General features: G+C 37.1%; 1 protein-coding gene across 1 annotated transcript; it reads right to left on the bottom strand.

Annotated features, from left to right (window-relative positions):
- Window positions 1-451: 451 nt before the first annotated feature.
- On the bottom strand, window positions 452-13,292 carry SERPINB2 (serpin family B member 2). The gene is made up of 8 exons (XM_079783381.1): window positions 13,248-13,292; window positions 8,476-8,652; window positions 6,581-6,697; window positions 5,106-5,234; window positions 4,485-4,602; window positions 2,434-2,576; window positions 1,682-1,846; window positions 452-1,353 (listed from the first exon to the last, which is right to left on the bottom strand). The coding sequence occupies exons 2-8, from the start codon at window positions 8,641-8,643 to the stop codon at window positions 949-951; spliced, it is 1,245 nt and encodes a 414-aa protein (XP_079639507.1). The 5' UTR covers window positions 8,644-8,652; window positions 13,248-13,292; the 3' UTR covers window positions 452-948.
- Window positions 13,293-14,301: the final 1,009 nt, after the last annotated feature.

Genomic DNA, 14,301 nt, shown 5'->3' with positions numbered 1-14,301 from the left:
CTCTCTCCCTCTCCCTTCCTCTCCGCAATCAATAAAAATATATTTTTAAAGAAGGTCTCTTGTGTTTCCACTCCTGCTCTGCCACCAGCCCATCTTAGCTCCTTTGAACTATCAGATCAATAACTGTGACCTTGATTCTATGTGTGAACCACTGGATTTGGCATTTATTCCTGATGTTCTCGAGGTTTAAACACCAGTGTCCAAAGAATGCTGACTATTCCTCTGAATTGCTACACCGTTTTTCACACAACTCCATTCAATCCCAAGAGTAGGGCTCTGTGTAAAAGTGGTGGTTATCTCTTTGGCTCCTTTATTCTGTCCTGGGAATCAAGCTATAACAAGTCTCATGATCCAAAGATCTAATAAAATGGCAACAAATGATTGTGTGGAAACATATTTATTTATTGTGTATTTGTAATCTTACATCAGTTATAGTCACATCTATGTGATATATAATGTTATAAATGTACATAATGTATATTTGCTTGTTGTTCAATGCTATCTTCTAGGTTTTTATCATAGAAGGGGATGGAAAGACACTTACTCATCCTTCATCATAAAAACAAATAAATGTACTTCCTTAGAAAGAAACATAACCAATCACCTGTTTTCTGTAACTGTATCAGCTACATTAAATAGACAGTTAACAATAATAAAATTATATAAAATAATAAATAATACAATAAAATTTAATGCTATAAAATAAACAAAGAATAAGGGAGAACTAAATTCGACATCATCCCATTTTAGGAAACCAATTAATAGGGTTGCAATGTTATGATTGACAGTTGTCTGGTTATTTCTATATTTATATTTAGTGTGTAGTAGAAATTGTTCAGAAACACAGAAATACATAGAAAAAGTCCCTACATTTTTGTTTCTTATAACAATTCTGAGGCTTATAACCTCATGCTACAAAATTCTGTACAGAAACAGACATTTCCAAATTTAGGGTGAGACAAATCTGCCAAAAAAGAGAATGGTCTTAGTTGTTTTGTGCATTATAAAGAAGAGGAAAGGATGATCGGCCACAAACTGTGGGCCTCCATGGCCAGTTCTCCCTGACATGATAGCCCCGGTTCCAGCAGTTGCTTCAGTGCCCTCCTCATTGACATCCACAGTGGCTTGATGAAACACTTCAGACAGAAACAGTTCATCTCCTTCTGACATTCCTAAGAAATTGGCCTGGCCCTTGACGAAGGCATCATTCATGCCCATGCTCCTCAGAATGGGTTTGAGTTCATAGTGCTCTTCTAATTTGAACTGGGGGATATACACCTCAACATCATCTTCTGCCATGGTGTCTTTGCTGATCCAGTTGTTGAGATTGTCATAAGTTAGCTCACGTTCCAGCTACAAATCCAAAAATTAAAAACAAAAACACAGTGAGTGTTTAGAAAAGAAGGAAAACAACTTCTAAGTGTAATGTTAAAAATCAGTGACTTTAACGTTACTACAATGTGGGTGATATAAAAGTTTAATAGATTGGTAAAGTTTTTGCAAGAAGGTAATAGGTATGACATAAAATGAATGAAAGATTGAGACAAGCCACACTTACTATCAACCAATTCACATATTCATGTAAGAAATTGCACATAATTTCCTAAGGTGTATACATGTTCATCATAAAAAGCAAGTTTAGTCCCAGAAGTCTAAAACAACTAAAGTTGGAATGGCTTACCAACTCCAAGCCAGTAGACACATTAGCAATTCCATCTGGAAGCAATATGAACATGCTGACATCTCCAGCATATGGCAGTTCTAGAATCTGAACCTTTAGGTCTTCTATGTATCCAATGTTCAGTTTTTCATGCAAGTACATCATCTGTACAGATTTACTCTGAGTCTAAAGTGATTAAAGAGTACAACATGAAAGTTAATACTAATACATCAAGAGACAATTTAACATAAAAGAGAATGGGTTCTGCTTTAGTGTTTAAGAAATATATTTTTTAAATCAACAAAATAAATTGTTTGTATACAATATTCTGATATTATTACCTTTTTCAAGATTACACCCATTATGGACAATAATAATAATACTAAAACATTTGTTTAGTACCTATCATGGGCCCCAAACTCTGCTAAACCTCATTGAATCCTTACAATAACCCTTGGAGTTTGATATTATGATTATCCAAGTTTTGCTGATTAGAAAATGGAATTCATGGAACATAAATAAGTGGTAGAAACTACATTTGAGTCTAGGATTTAAGTATAAAGCCCATGGTTTTTCATCATTACTCATATGACCTCATAAAATTACTGAGTGATATTCAGTAGCTCAAAAGAGTTAATCAACTATCCAATGTCCATAAGTTATAACTAGCACATCATGTAGTGACATTAATAAGTGGTCTCTATTTTTTATTTCTCTTTCTTGTCTAAGACCCTACAATACATGTTAAGAAAATCTGTCTTGTTGTCTCATACCGAGTTCACACGGAAAGGATAAAGTCCACTTAATTTCTTCTCAAATGGAGTTTTCCATTTTCCTTTGAAGTAGACAGCATTCACCAGGACCATCCTGGTGTTTGAATCTACAGAACCTTTGGGTAACAAGTTTGAAATTTTACCTACAAAAAAAAAAAGAAAAAAGAAAAAGAAAAAAATGTCTGTTTAGGTCTCATGATCAAAAACTGTGAAATTGCTATAATTTCTTGAATCTTTTACGTTGCCATTTAACTCAGAAGACACATTTGGAAAACTCTACAGAGATGTTGATCTTCAAGCTCAAGTTTTCCTCTCGATTTATTTAAAGCATAAGTAAAAATCAGAGCAAATTCCTCAGAAGGTTTTCAAAATTCAAGGGAAAATGAAGAAGTAATGCATTTAAAATTTAGAATTACTATCAAATTTGCAGTGGAGATTTTTACTACCTTTTATATTGTTTTCTCAATTTTACAGTTGCATAAAGTTATTTAATTGCGTTGGAAGTGAAATATAGTCTCTTAAGGAAGATAATAGTGTCTTTCCACATTATGTCACATAGTGCTCCTGCTAGATCTGGTCTGGACAGTCTATGGGTCTGACCCATTGATTCACTCAAGACAATTTTTTTGGAAGTTTAGACTCTACCTATACAAGGAGTAATGCAGATTCATGAGCTGAGCAAGGAGGAAATGTCTTGGTGGGGCTGAGAGTATTATTGGAAGTGACATTCAAAATCAGTTCTGAAAAATGTGTGATAAATTATATAATAGAGCTAAATAATGCATAGTACTATGACAAAAAAAGAGAAGGAAATAAAAGAGTGAGCTAGAGAAGGTTCTCAGAAATGAAGACATCTGAGCATGATAGCTTTTTTTTAAGTTGTTTAAGAAATAGCCCATTATAGTGAATATTCCTCTGCATTATTTCAACCACTAAATACATTATTTTATTTAATCCTCACAACTACTTTATTAGGTGAGTATGAGTGCCGTTTTATACAAAAGAACATCATTGTGAGAGAGGTTAATAATCCTCTCAAGACTATATAGTATTGGTAAGCTAGTTAGGATTCTCTCTCCACTGTCCTCAACCCTCCAGTCCTACTGACAGAAAAAGGACTAATAAAAAGGTCACTGTATTCTGACAAGCTTCAATATATCTGCTCAATATCTCCGCTCAATACATTCCCCAGGCAATTAAAATTCTTGATTGCTATTGAAATCTACTAACATTTTATTTAACTTATGGTGCATGTGACAAAACTAGTGTTTGATCATAACAAATAAAACAGAAAATTCTCTCAAATTATTATAAAATTTGGTAAAACAATCAGCCCCAATTACTCCTTGGCATTTTAGCACTACAACTGATATTCATTTACAGCCATTTGGCACAATGCTTAAAGAGAAAATTTATGCTGTTCTCAAAAGACATAACTTTCATGTGTCTTTAATTTTGAACTTCAATTTTACTTTCACTTCTTTAATATTCACTTTTCTCATCTCCTTTGTGGCAAGCAGTTTGAACAGTGGTTTAAAAATCCAGAATGGAAATGGAGAAGTAATATAAATAGATCAACTACTTTCAGAGAGACAAAAATATTTTAAATTCTATAGCACTTAGTTCATGTGTGTGTGTTTTTCCCATTATGGTAGCTTAGCAATCAAGACACAAAATTATTGCTGGAAATGATGTTTTAATCCGAGAAGTTAAGAAACTCCTTTTTTTTTCGGTTGTTTTCTTGTCCACAGTGGATGGAGTGTCACAATTATTTCAATCCTGATGTTTTCTATATTTGAAAACATCTGCCATCTGTCATATTCTATTCTAATGTAATATCAAAATCCAATTATTTGAGTATTAAACATATGTCTTCTATTAGTAGCCCTCAATTAAAACACCCACTAAGCTAAATAAGAATAAGGTGCATTAACCAAAATAACTAGGGTTGAATGAATTTTAAGGAATTAAGGACTAAGTTCAAGGATGGTTTTAAAAAATAGATTCAATTTTCTAAGTGGAAAGAACAGAAAATATTTCCTTGGTTTTACCTTTGGTTTGAGTCTCGACCCAGAAATTAATCTTTTTTCTGGCTCCTTCTGCACATTCTAAGAAGTCAACTTCCTGGGGTTCTGTAGAATAATATTTCTCAGAGAGTCGGATGTATTCCTTTAAAGCAGAAAAATGCAGGAGGTTACATAGAATATATGCTGAACAAGCCTTGGTGCAATTGTGAATTATGGGCTTCCTGTCAAGACTGGAGGGCCTGAGGTTGGGGTGCAGTAGGGGTAGAGATTGACGATGGGGGATGCTGCTGAAAAAGAAAATTGTGCAGATTATAAGCACTCAGTGGACCTCCTTCCCCACACTCCAGTCCCAGCACTATTTGCCCTCCCGCATTGTTCACATTATAGACAGCAAATAAGAAGGAGGTGGACCTTGCAGAGAGTGACTCTGGAAGTCAGTTGTGTTCCTCCTGACTTCTCCACCTTCTCAGCAGGTAGGGAAGCACCAACAGGGAGAGCACAGGGACACTGCCAAGGCCTTAGGGAGCCTTAGGGAGCCCTGTGCAATTCTGACTTTCCCTACAAGCATGAATCCTAGAGAACAGCTTTGAAAGTGACCTCACTGCAGGTTTAGGTCCCTGCATTTCAATAACAGGCTGTACTTACTTCCTTGAATTGTGCAGTCTTCTCTCCAAACAGCTTATTGGCACTTTCCAATATGTAACCCCCCTTGGTCTCATTGATAGCAGAGATGAGAGCATGGAAGCCTGAATGGATTGTGTTTTCAGCTTGTACCTTGAACAGAAAGGAGGGATCCTCTTTATATAACATGGGACCACTAAGTAAGATATTTCTTAAGCAATGGTATTTTTTCTATACAATAATAAAATACTACATTAACATATACTTTTTTCTGGTACTTAACAGGAATCTCTGAGCAAATACTTTTGATATGGATGTGGTACAAAACATATAAGATAGTGTTTTACTGTATGTTTCATTACTTTGCCCATAGATTGAATTTTACCATGAAATAAGCAACATCCTAGAAGAAAGTGGGGCTCCTTCTATAGTTTTGTAAACCTTAAGGTCTCTAAAGAATTTTTATATTAAAATGTTACTTTACACATGTTACTTTACAAGAGATTATTTGATTTTGGGTGATGGACTCACAATGCAATATTCAGTCACGTGTCATAGAGCTGTACCTAAAGTTTGTAAACAGGATGATAGACATGGGACTCAGTCCTAGCAGAAGACTTGCAGGTGAATGACAGCTGTCTCCAGAGACCCGGCTGGATCTCTATATTATAGGGGCCCTCTCCACCTCCTTTAGCCCACAATTCCCTCTGTAATAGCCAGAAAACTATGGGAGATATTGCCACATAACCTTTCTCAGGAGTGTAATTATGGAAGTTGGTTACCAATAGGAACACATCTGTGTTCATTCCTATAACTCAGCTGGATAGCTGATAATTAATGAATGGAGTATTGAGAAAAGATCATACTACCTGAGATAGATAGGTGATAGATAGGTGATAGATAGATGATAGATAGATAGATAGATAGATAGATAATAGATAGATAGATAGATAGATAGATAGATAGATAGATAGATAAATAGATAGATAGATGATAGATAGATGATAGATAGATAGATAATAGATAGATAGATAGATAGATAGATAGATAGATAGATAGATAGATAGATAGATATGGGGGATATATAAAGGTCATTGGCTTCTTATGAAGTCATTGAACCTGACCTTCTTCATTCCTCAACTATTTGTCACTCCTTATCCTTTCTCCTCTGGAAGTCTGCATTCATGCTTGTGTATTCTAGGAGTCTCTCTACCATAGTTTTAGAATAAATTACACAAACCCAACTAGAGGCAGGGTGGTGTGACATAATTTAGAAAGAGTCTTGGCCTAGAAGTCAGGAAGTCTGGATTCTGCTCTGGCTCTGTCCTTTTTTAGCAGTGAGACCCTAGCTAGAATAGTTACTTAAGGATTTTGAGTATTTTTTTTCTGGAAGTGGGGGGATCTGTACTAAGTTCCTTCTCAGTCTAATGTCATGACTTTAAGACAAGAAGATTTTAGAAATAAAGTACGAAAGAAATATGAATGAATGAGTCAGATACCTTCAAAATAGCATCAGGATAAGTGACCTGCATCTGCTGCATGAGCTCACAGCTGGTGTCATTCTCTGGAGTCATTGGGGTCACTTCATGGACTCCAATAGTGTTAAACTGAAGCACCTACAATTGAAATTAGAGGGAATTAGTGCATTACATTTTCCTGTTAAATTACTTAATTTTTAAACCATTGCCAACAGGTACCTCTTAGTGGCCTGATGTCTAGTCCCCTGTCATTGTGTATGGGATACAAGCATAGATACTTTTTATATGTGATATGTGTTGGTCAACCTAAATTTCCCTCACAGAAATCAGTATGATGTATTTTATATTAATATATATACTACTCATTAATCTCTAGGCTCAGAGAGCTTCAAAATGCCTTCATTCATACACCTCATAAACCCTGGCAAAGCCACCATTTTAAACACAGATAGGTCTTTTTCCCAAAGTTTGTGCTCCCTCCTCCAAGCCAAAGAGCTTCTCCTCTTGCTTTAAGTAGGGAATTAACCAAATTTGCTTTTGAATTTTAAAACCTGTACATGCAGCAGAATAACAAAAAAAAAAATGATTTAAAATCTTGGCATAGTCCCACGTGCTCAAGCACTTTCTAGGTACAGAGAAACTGTCTTGTGCCCAGAGCAACCCATAAGCTAATTTTCTTTTGGTATCAAAATTAATGGTTTTATTTTAACAACTTAAAATACTTTATTTAGCATATGCCCTCAAAATATATTGCTTCAGAGTGCTAGTGATTTCTTTACTTTTAAAAAATTAAGACCCTGATGTGTTCTAAAGTTGTGCAGTTTACTGTCTTTATTTTTTCAAGGCAAAGAAAATAAAGGGGAAGGAGGGTTTCAAAATGTTGCTGGCATCAGAGTTGAGCAAACTGAGTTTTGTTGTAAGTCTTGATGTTTAAACTGCCACAAACACAGGGAGGATGCAGCTATCTATCCCTTTCCTCCTGCGAGGACATTGGCCAACACTCTCACTCTTCAAACAAGGTCCATTCTAACTGGGTCACCGTGTACTTGGGAAGGATATATACACACTCAGGTGTAATTCTCACGGGAAACTCCAAAGTAGCCAGTGGCATTTTGGTGTGACTTAAAGCACAATATGTGCCTGTGAGAAACCAGAGCATTCAATGTTAATGTTCATGTACATGTGTGTGTAAAAGAATTTTAATTATAGGATGATCTCCTCTGGGTCACTGACCTAGGAGATAATAGGATCATGTGAATTTTCAATGTGCTGAATTCATCCCATAGGAATATTGCAATGTGCAGTTGAAGTAGTTCAATGTATTTTTAAGGCCCTAGACTCAGTAAAAGGGTCCCCTGGCTGAGCTTGTGTCCATTTGCTCAGGAAGGAAACCAGCTGCCGGACACCCTGTCCATCTTGATTTTGAAGACTGACCATTAGGCCAGGCCGCATTTTGCTGACATGATCTCACGGGGTTGATACCATGAGTCAACACTGCTCTCCTTGTATCTCCAAGAGTGTGGTGACCACTGCTCTGGGACATTCTCTTCTTTTGTGACACTCTCTTAAAATTATTAGGAGTAATTAATTCCATTAATAAGCAACAAACACAAAAGAGATATAAAGAATGCAAAACACTTTCAAACATTAGAATATTACAATGTAAGGTGTTGTCAGTATTCATCACTTGCAGCCCTGCAATAGAAGAAACTCCTATATGCCTTCTGCTATCTACAGTCAATGGTGCATGATTTGCCTATTTTGTAGATTTGAATCAAAGGAACTAATGTTGTAATAGCATGTGATGATTGCTGACCTTGAGATTGTCAGGATATCGCAAGCCCACACTCAGAGCAATTCTACAGTTTGGTTCAGGAATCATTCAGTTCCTATTTGGAGCTTCAACAGAAACTTACCTTTGCCATCTGGTCTGCAGTGTTGCCTTTGGCACCCAGGTAGACCATGACCATGGTGGATGAGATGCCCCATGGAGAGAAGAAGAGATTCTGGGTGGTGCTTGTATTTGCCAGATGCTTGAAGAAATTGATGGCAAAAATTGTGTTTGCCACATAAATGTCTTCCATTGTTTCAATCTAGAATGAAAGTGAGGAAGAAAACACAGCTCTAAAAAATGAGACAACATTTTGGGTGATGTCATCAGAGGTGTAGTACAGGCTGTACTCTGCACAGGGTAGGGGCTTCCTCTCTATTCTGCCTTCACGAAACAACAAGAAGTAGAACAGGGACAGCGTTAGGGTCATGTGACCCATGCAGCCATATGGGCCCCAAGCTTGGTGCAAAACTGTGCTGTTACCATCTTGAAATTCTCAATAATTTTAAACAAGGGGCTCTACATTTCCCTTTTGCATTGGATTCTGCAAATTTTGCAGCCAATCCTGAGATGTAGTGAACAGTCTTATGATGAGTAGTGACACTTCATACAGCAATAACAATAAATCGCATTTACTGAGTCTTACTATATAAGAGAGTCTGTTCGAAATATTTTACCTGTACTAACCATTTTGTACTTACTGAAACCCTACAAGGAAACCCTAATTCCTCTTTTACGAAGGAAGAAACTACTGCACAGAGAAGATAAGAAAAGTAACCAATGTCACTTGACTAGGAATTGAAGTCAGGTGGGTGGCCTCCAGGGTCATGCCCTCAACCTCTATGATACACCTGCAAATACACACCACACACACAAAATCCACACATATTCAAACATACGCCATCTGCACACATATTCATGTTGTCCCAGTTGCGATGGTAAATCTTCTCTCAAATATCCTGCTTGTGGAAGTGGCTTAGACTCATTGTTTGAGGATTGGAGCTTTCATAGTCCTACCCATATCTGCATCCCCCCCCCGCCCCACCCCCTACACACACAACTATCACAGCCTTGCTACAAAGAGCTTCCAATGCTGAGTTCATTATTGGGAGTGCTGGGAAGGCTCCTTTCCTCTCCCGTCACATGCTAGCATCAAAGTCAATGCCATACACACTGTGTGACCTTATACAAGTTAGTTAACCTCCGTGAGCATCAGGATGGAACCTATACTTTCAATGAAGGTAGCACGGTAGGAATGATCCTGGATATCTCATACACACACACACACACACACACACACACACACACACACACACACACACACACCAGATCAACCATCTGAAGAAAAATGACAGACACACCTTCCACGACCAAAGCCTTCCCATGCAGTCAAATGCTTGGACACGCCCAGATGTGTGGGAGTATCTGTGGGTTTCAGCCAATGATCTTCTTTCTGGCTGCATGTTATGCTTTCGTAATGGTTTATAACACACCCTACAATTACCAAAATATATGTATACCAAACAACACTGACACTCATTATTCCACAGGAAACCGTCTTGTGGAAGTGGTTTCCCGGAGCTGGGAGGCCCCCAGGATGAGGCATGCTCTGCAGCTCTCACCTAGGCTCACTCAGCAGGGCTTCCCAACACGGGCCAGCACTCACTTCTCTGCCTAATCCATGGATGTCTTATGTGAACACTTGGGTCATGAACATTTCTTTTTAAGAAGGTGATTGCACTTTATATCAACATTTCTCATTTGAAACACCACCTGATTGTATGTTATCAAGACAAAACAGTAAATTAAGTAAAACTTGTCTCTGAAACTCCCTCACTTCTTCTTCTCATTTTATCTTCACAAGACCTCTATAAGGCAGATACTATGATCTTCATTGAGAGTATAGGTTCCATCCTGATCCTCAGAGAGGTTAACTAACTTGTATAAGGTCACACAGTGTGTATGTAATTGTGCAGGGATTCAAGCCTAGGTCTGTTTCAGAAACCCACTCTATCCAATGTGCCACACTGCCTCACCTGCTGCTCAACTTCACTCTACAGTGTAAGAGTTTAGGCAAGGCCCTAGCTGGTTTGGCTCAGTGGATAGAGCATGGGCCTGCGGACTGAAGGGTCCCAGGATTGATTCCAGCCAAGGGCATATGCCTGGGTTGCGGGCTCAATCCCCAGTAGGGGCGTGCAGGAAGCAGCTGATCAACGATTCTCTCTCATCATTGATGTTTCTATCTCTCTATCCCTCTCCCTTCCTCTCTAAAATCAATAAAAATATATTTTTAAAAAAGAGTTTAGGCAAGTTTCACACTTGAGAAATGCTAGAAAGAGGAAATAAGAAGAGGAAGTTTGCAAGTCTGTAATGCTCCTAGAAGGCTTTTTAAGTAAAAAGTAAAGTTACTATATTTTTTTCTCTTGCTTCATCACTGAGATTAGATTAATTTGAGTGGCTCAGAAATGTGTTTCCTCTTCCGTTTTCCGATTTTAAAGTATCTTTATAATCTTATTGGGTAAATTTTTCTGTAAAGTATCTCAATATTTTGGAAATGAACTGAGAATTAATAAACAAAATATTTCTTTAACCCATGTGAAAAGAAAAACAAATAAGTTGTCAGAACCAGAAAAGTAAATGTAGGTTTCTCTTGTAGCCAATTTTTTTTTTAATTTCTTTATTGAGTAAGGTATCACATATTTGTCCTCATCTCCCCATTCCCATCCCACACCCCTCCCCACACATGCCCCCCTCCCCCTGTTGTCCTTAACCACTGGTTAGGCTCATATGCTTGCACACAAGTCCTTTGGTTGATCTCTCCCCTTTACCCCCACCCTCCCCTACCCTCCCTCTGAAGCCCGACAGTCTGATCTATGCCTCCTTGTTTCTGGGTCTGTTCTTGTTCATCTGTCTATGTTGTTCATTATTTCCCCTAGATAAGTGAGATCATGTGCTATTAGAAATACACTTATAAGAACCGAAAATGAGACAAGCAATAATGATTATGGTGACAGGCAAATGAATCAGTCTGTAGTGAGTTTAGCCAATTATTTATAAAAAAAAATAAAAAATAAACAAAAAAAAAAACCTGCATAGTCGGTCTCCTGGACACTAACAAAATTTAAGTGTCAAGAGAAACTATCAGAGAGGGCTATTAATGCCAAGTTAGGATTTTAGGTGGAAAAAGGGAGATAGGGGCAAAATTAAATTATCCCCAATGCATTTACCTTTTTAAAAAAGAGTTGAAATTTTATTGTTAAAATAAGGTACAATTAACTGCATTTAACATGAAAATTATATCTAATGTCTATATTGCAGTTACCAAATTTCTTCAACTGAGTTGTTTTGTTTAATTTGCATAATTTTTCCCCAGCAAAGCATAGTAATTCCTGTTATACAGGTGAAAATATGAAGATGTAGATTGCACAGCCAGTCAGTTTCAAAGCCTCAACTAAATCGCAGCCTTCTGATTGCAATATGGGGGCTTTTCCTACATGAGGCTTGAGAAGCTTATTGTTTTAAAAATCTCTGAAGGCATACATATACAGTGTCCAGTAACCCTCAGACAAGTCCATGGTTTACAACTGCGTGGGAATCTACCTAAGACAATGTAAATTAAAGTCACAAAGTGACATCAAATAGTACCATCTCCCAGAACAGGTAGCACCTGTTGTGAATTTCTTAACAAGAGTAAGTTATACAACTTCATTAGCTCCTAAGTGTTATGCTCGTAATTCGTGTTTAATATTATCCTTGAAAAGAAGGATGGAAAGCATATGTGGGGCGGGGCTCCATGACGTTTGTGGCAGTTCCTGCTACACAAGTTGACAAATGTGCCACTGAAACTTGGCACAGGTCATGAAGAACTCGGGAGGTGCCACACTACCACAGTCCCTCTTTATGTTGGCACTGGATATTAGATTTGAACTTGCTGTGGCATTTAAAACAAAAATTTTTGTGACTACACAATGCAAATAGTTTGAAATTGACCACAAAAATCCACAAGAACAAGGAAAATAATAATTCCAAGGAAATTTCCTGTTCAAAACAACCAAATGCCCCCCCCCCCCCACACACACACACAAACAAAATAAAAAACAGTTTCTGGTATTTGATGACTTTCATAGTGAATAATTGCCTGTTTGCGGAGTGCAAAATTATTTATTGCACTATTACTTCAGTCAATTCAACAACAAGTTTGGCAGATTTTTCCCTTTCACTAAATTGACCAAATATTGAACTAAATTCAATAGATATATTCTGGTATTGAACTGACCCAACCCAGAAATCTACTTAATTTCTGATTATTTTAGATGAAAACTCAATCATCTTTTAATTTTTTAAATATGTATGTACAATTGATAAATTACTTTCAATTGCTTAAATGAATATGTTTTAATTAACTGAGCTGTTCTTATTAAATTCAGTGTCAAAACACTAGCTAGTAAAGAATATACATATCCTAACCTGCTCAACAAAATTAACATCACAACTTTAATGTACATTTTGGTTTGCTTAATGTTACATGTTACATAGGCATTTGCTGGCTTCTGAGATTCAAGATCAAGACACACACACACACACACACACACACACACACACACACAACTATCATAGCCATGCTACAAAAGAGCTTCTGATGCTGAGTTCATTATTGGGAGTGCTGAATGGCTATAAATTTATTTCAAATCTTGCACTAAAATATTTTCAGTTAAACAACTAAACAAGAAAGCACCACTAAATTTTTAATCATCCTCTAAAAACATCCCACATTTTAAATGTCATTATATTAGTAAGACCAGAATGAGGGAAGAGAAACAATGAAACCAGAGTTCATAGAGATGGTCATGGAAATACCTTGCTATTCTCTGAGGTGCTGTCTGACAGGAAACGGTCCTCCAAGAGTTGTTAGAGTTCAGACATGGTGATGACTGGTTTTATAAAGCATGGCCCCTCCCACAGAGCAATTTTTTTTTCTCTCTCTTTCTAATCTGTATCCTTTGAGTGATTCAACATTTTACTCAGAAAGAGCTTGTTTGCTAAGGCATCATTTCAGAAATTTGTTGGGAGGATGACATCACTCAGAGACTTATGAATTTGGCAATATCTACACATGGCCTGTTAACATTAGCTAAAGCCTGTCAGCCTCAGTTTAAAGGGCCCTGCTCTATACCTGCATTGAAGGATAGTACTAAGCTCAACAATATCCCTTCTATCTTTCCACAGGTTTGTCCTGTGGGCTCTTTGCAATACATAAAGGCAATAGAATCCTTTCTTTTGCTTCTAGCAACCCCTTAGGGGTCCTTTTGGTCATGGGAAGAAAAAGAAAACTACTATGTTTCTCAGAAATTCTCTATTTTAAAATCTTACCTTTTTCTCAAGCTACTATTTCCTAAATAATTCTGGGTTCCACTCTAATCTCCTATCACCAGCCACACCCAAAGCTCTTTTCATTTGACCTTGTTTAGAACATAGATCTTATCTATTGAACAGTGAAAATCCATGGTATAATTTAAGTTGATTTTTATCTGTAGGTAAATAATGGGTGTTGATTAGAAATTGTGATGTTAAAAACTTGATTGAGAAAATTGGGAGGATTTTTTTTAGACCCAACCAAAGGAATTTGAGAAACAAAAATAAATAAAAGATATACATGAAAATATAATTTGAGTTCAAATATATTCATGCTGTTAGAGCTTATTGAAAAGTGTTTGCAACACATTATAAAGATAGATTCACTTCTATTCTCTTTACTTTTATGTTCAAGAAGTCCCAAAAGAGGTAGGATGAAGAGAAGTAAAGGCACCATGCTTCTTCTCAGCTGGTGTGGGAAGCTCCATGTCTGTGCAGGGAGAGCTGGGTGGACAATCTAAGGCAGGCGTCCTCAAACTATGGCCCACGGGCCACATGC

This window comes from Cnephaeus nilssonii (assembly GCF_951640355.1).
Source record: "Cnephaeus nilssonii genome assembly, chromosome: 11".
In the NCBI taxonomy this organism is placed as follows: domain Eukaryota; kingdom Metazoa; phylum Chordata; class Mammalia; order Chiroptera; family Vespertilionidae; genus Cnephaeus; species Cnephaeus nilssonii.
The sequence above is the reverse complement of the archived record's forward strand: the minus strand, read 5'-3'. Positions and strand labels throughout refer to the sequence as shown.

What these genes read in the sequence shown, in the direction of transcription:
- SERPINB2 (XM_079783381.1), bottom strand. Translation starts at nt 8,643, where the DNA reads ATGGAAGACATTTATGTGGCAAACACAATTTTTGCCATCAATTTCTTC. An exon ending in CTGCAGACCAGATGGCAAAG is followed by an intron (nt 6,698 to 8,475) that starts GTAAGTTTCTGT and finishes TTTCAATTGTAG; the next exon opens with GTGCTTCAGTTTAACACTAT. An exon ending in ATCCTTTCCGTGTGAACTCG is followed by an intron (nt 1,847 to 2,433) that starts GTATGAGACAAC and finishes TAATCACTTTAG; the next exon opens with ACTCAGAGTAAATCTGTACA.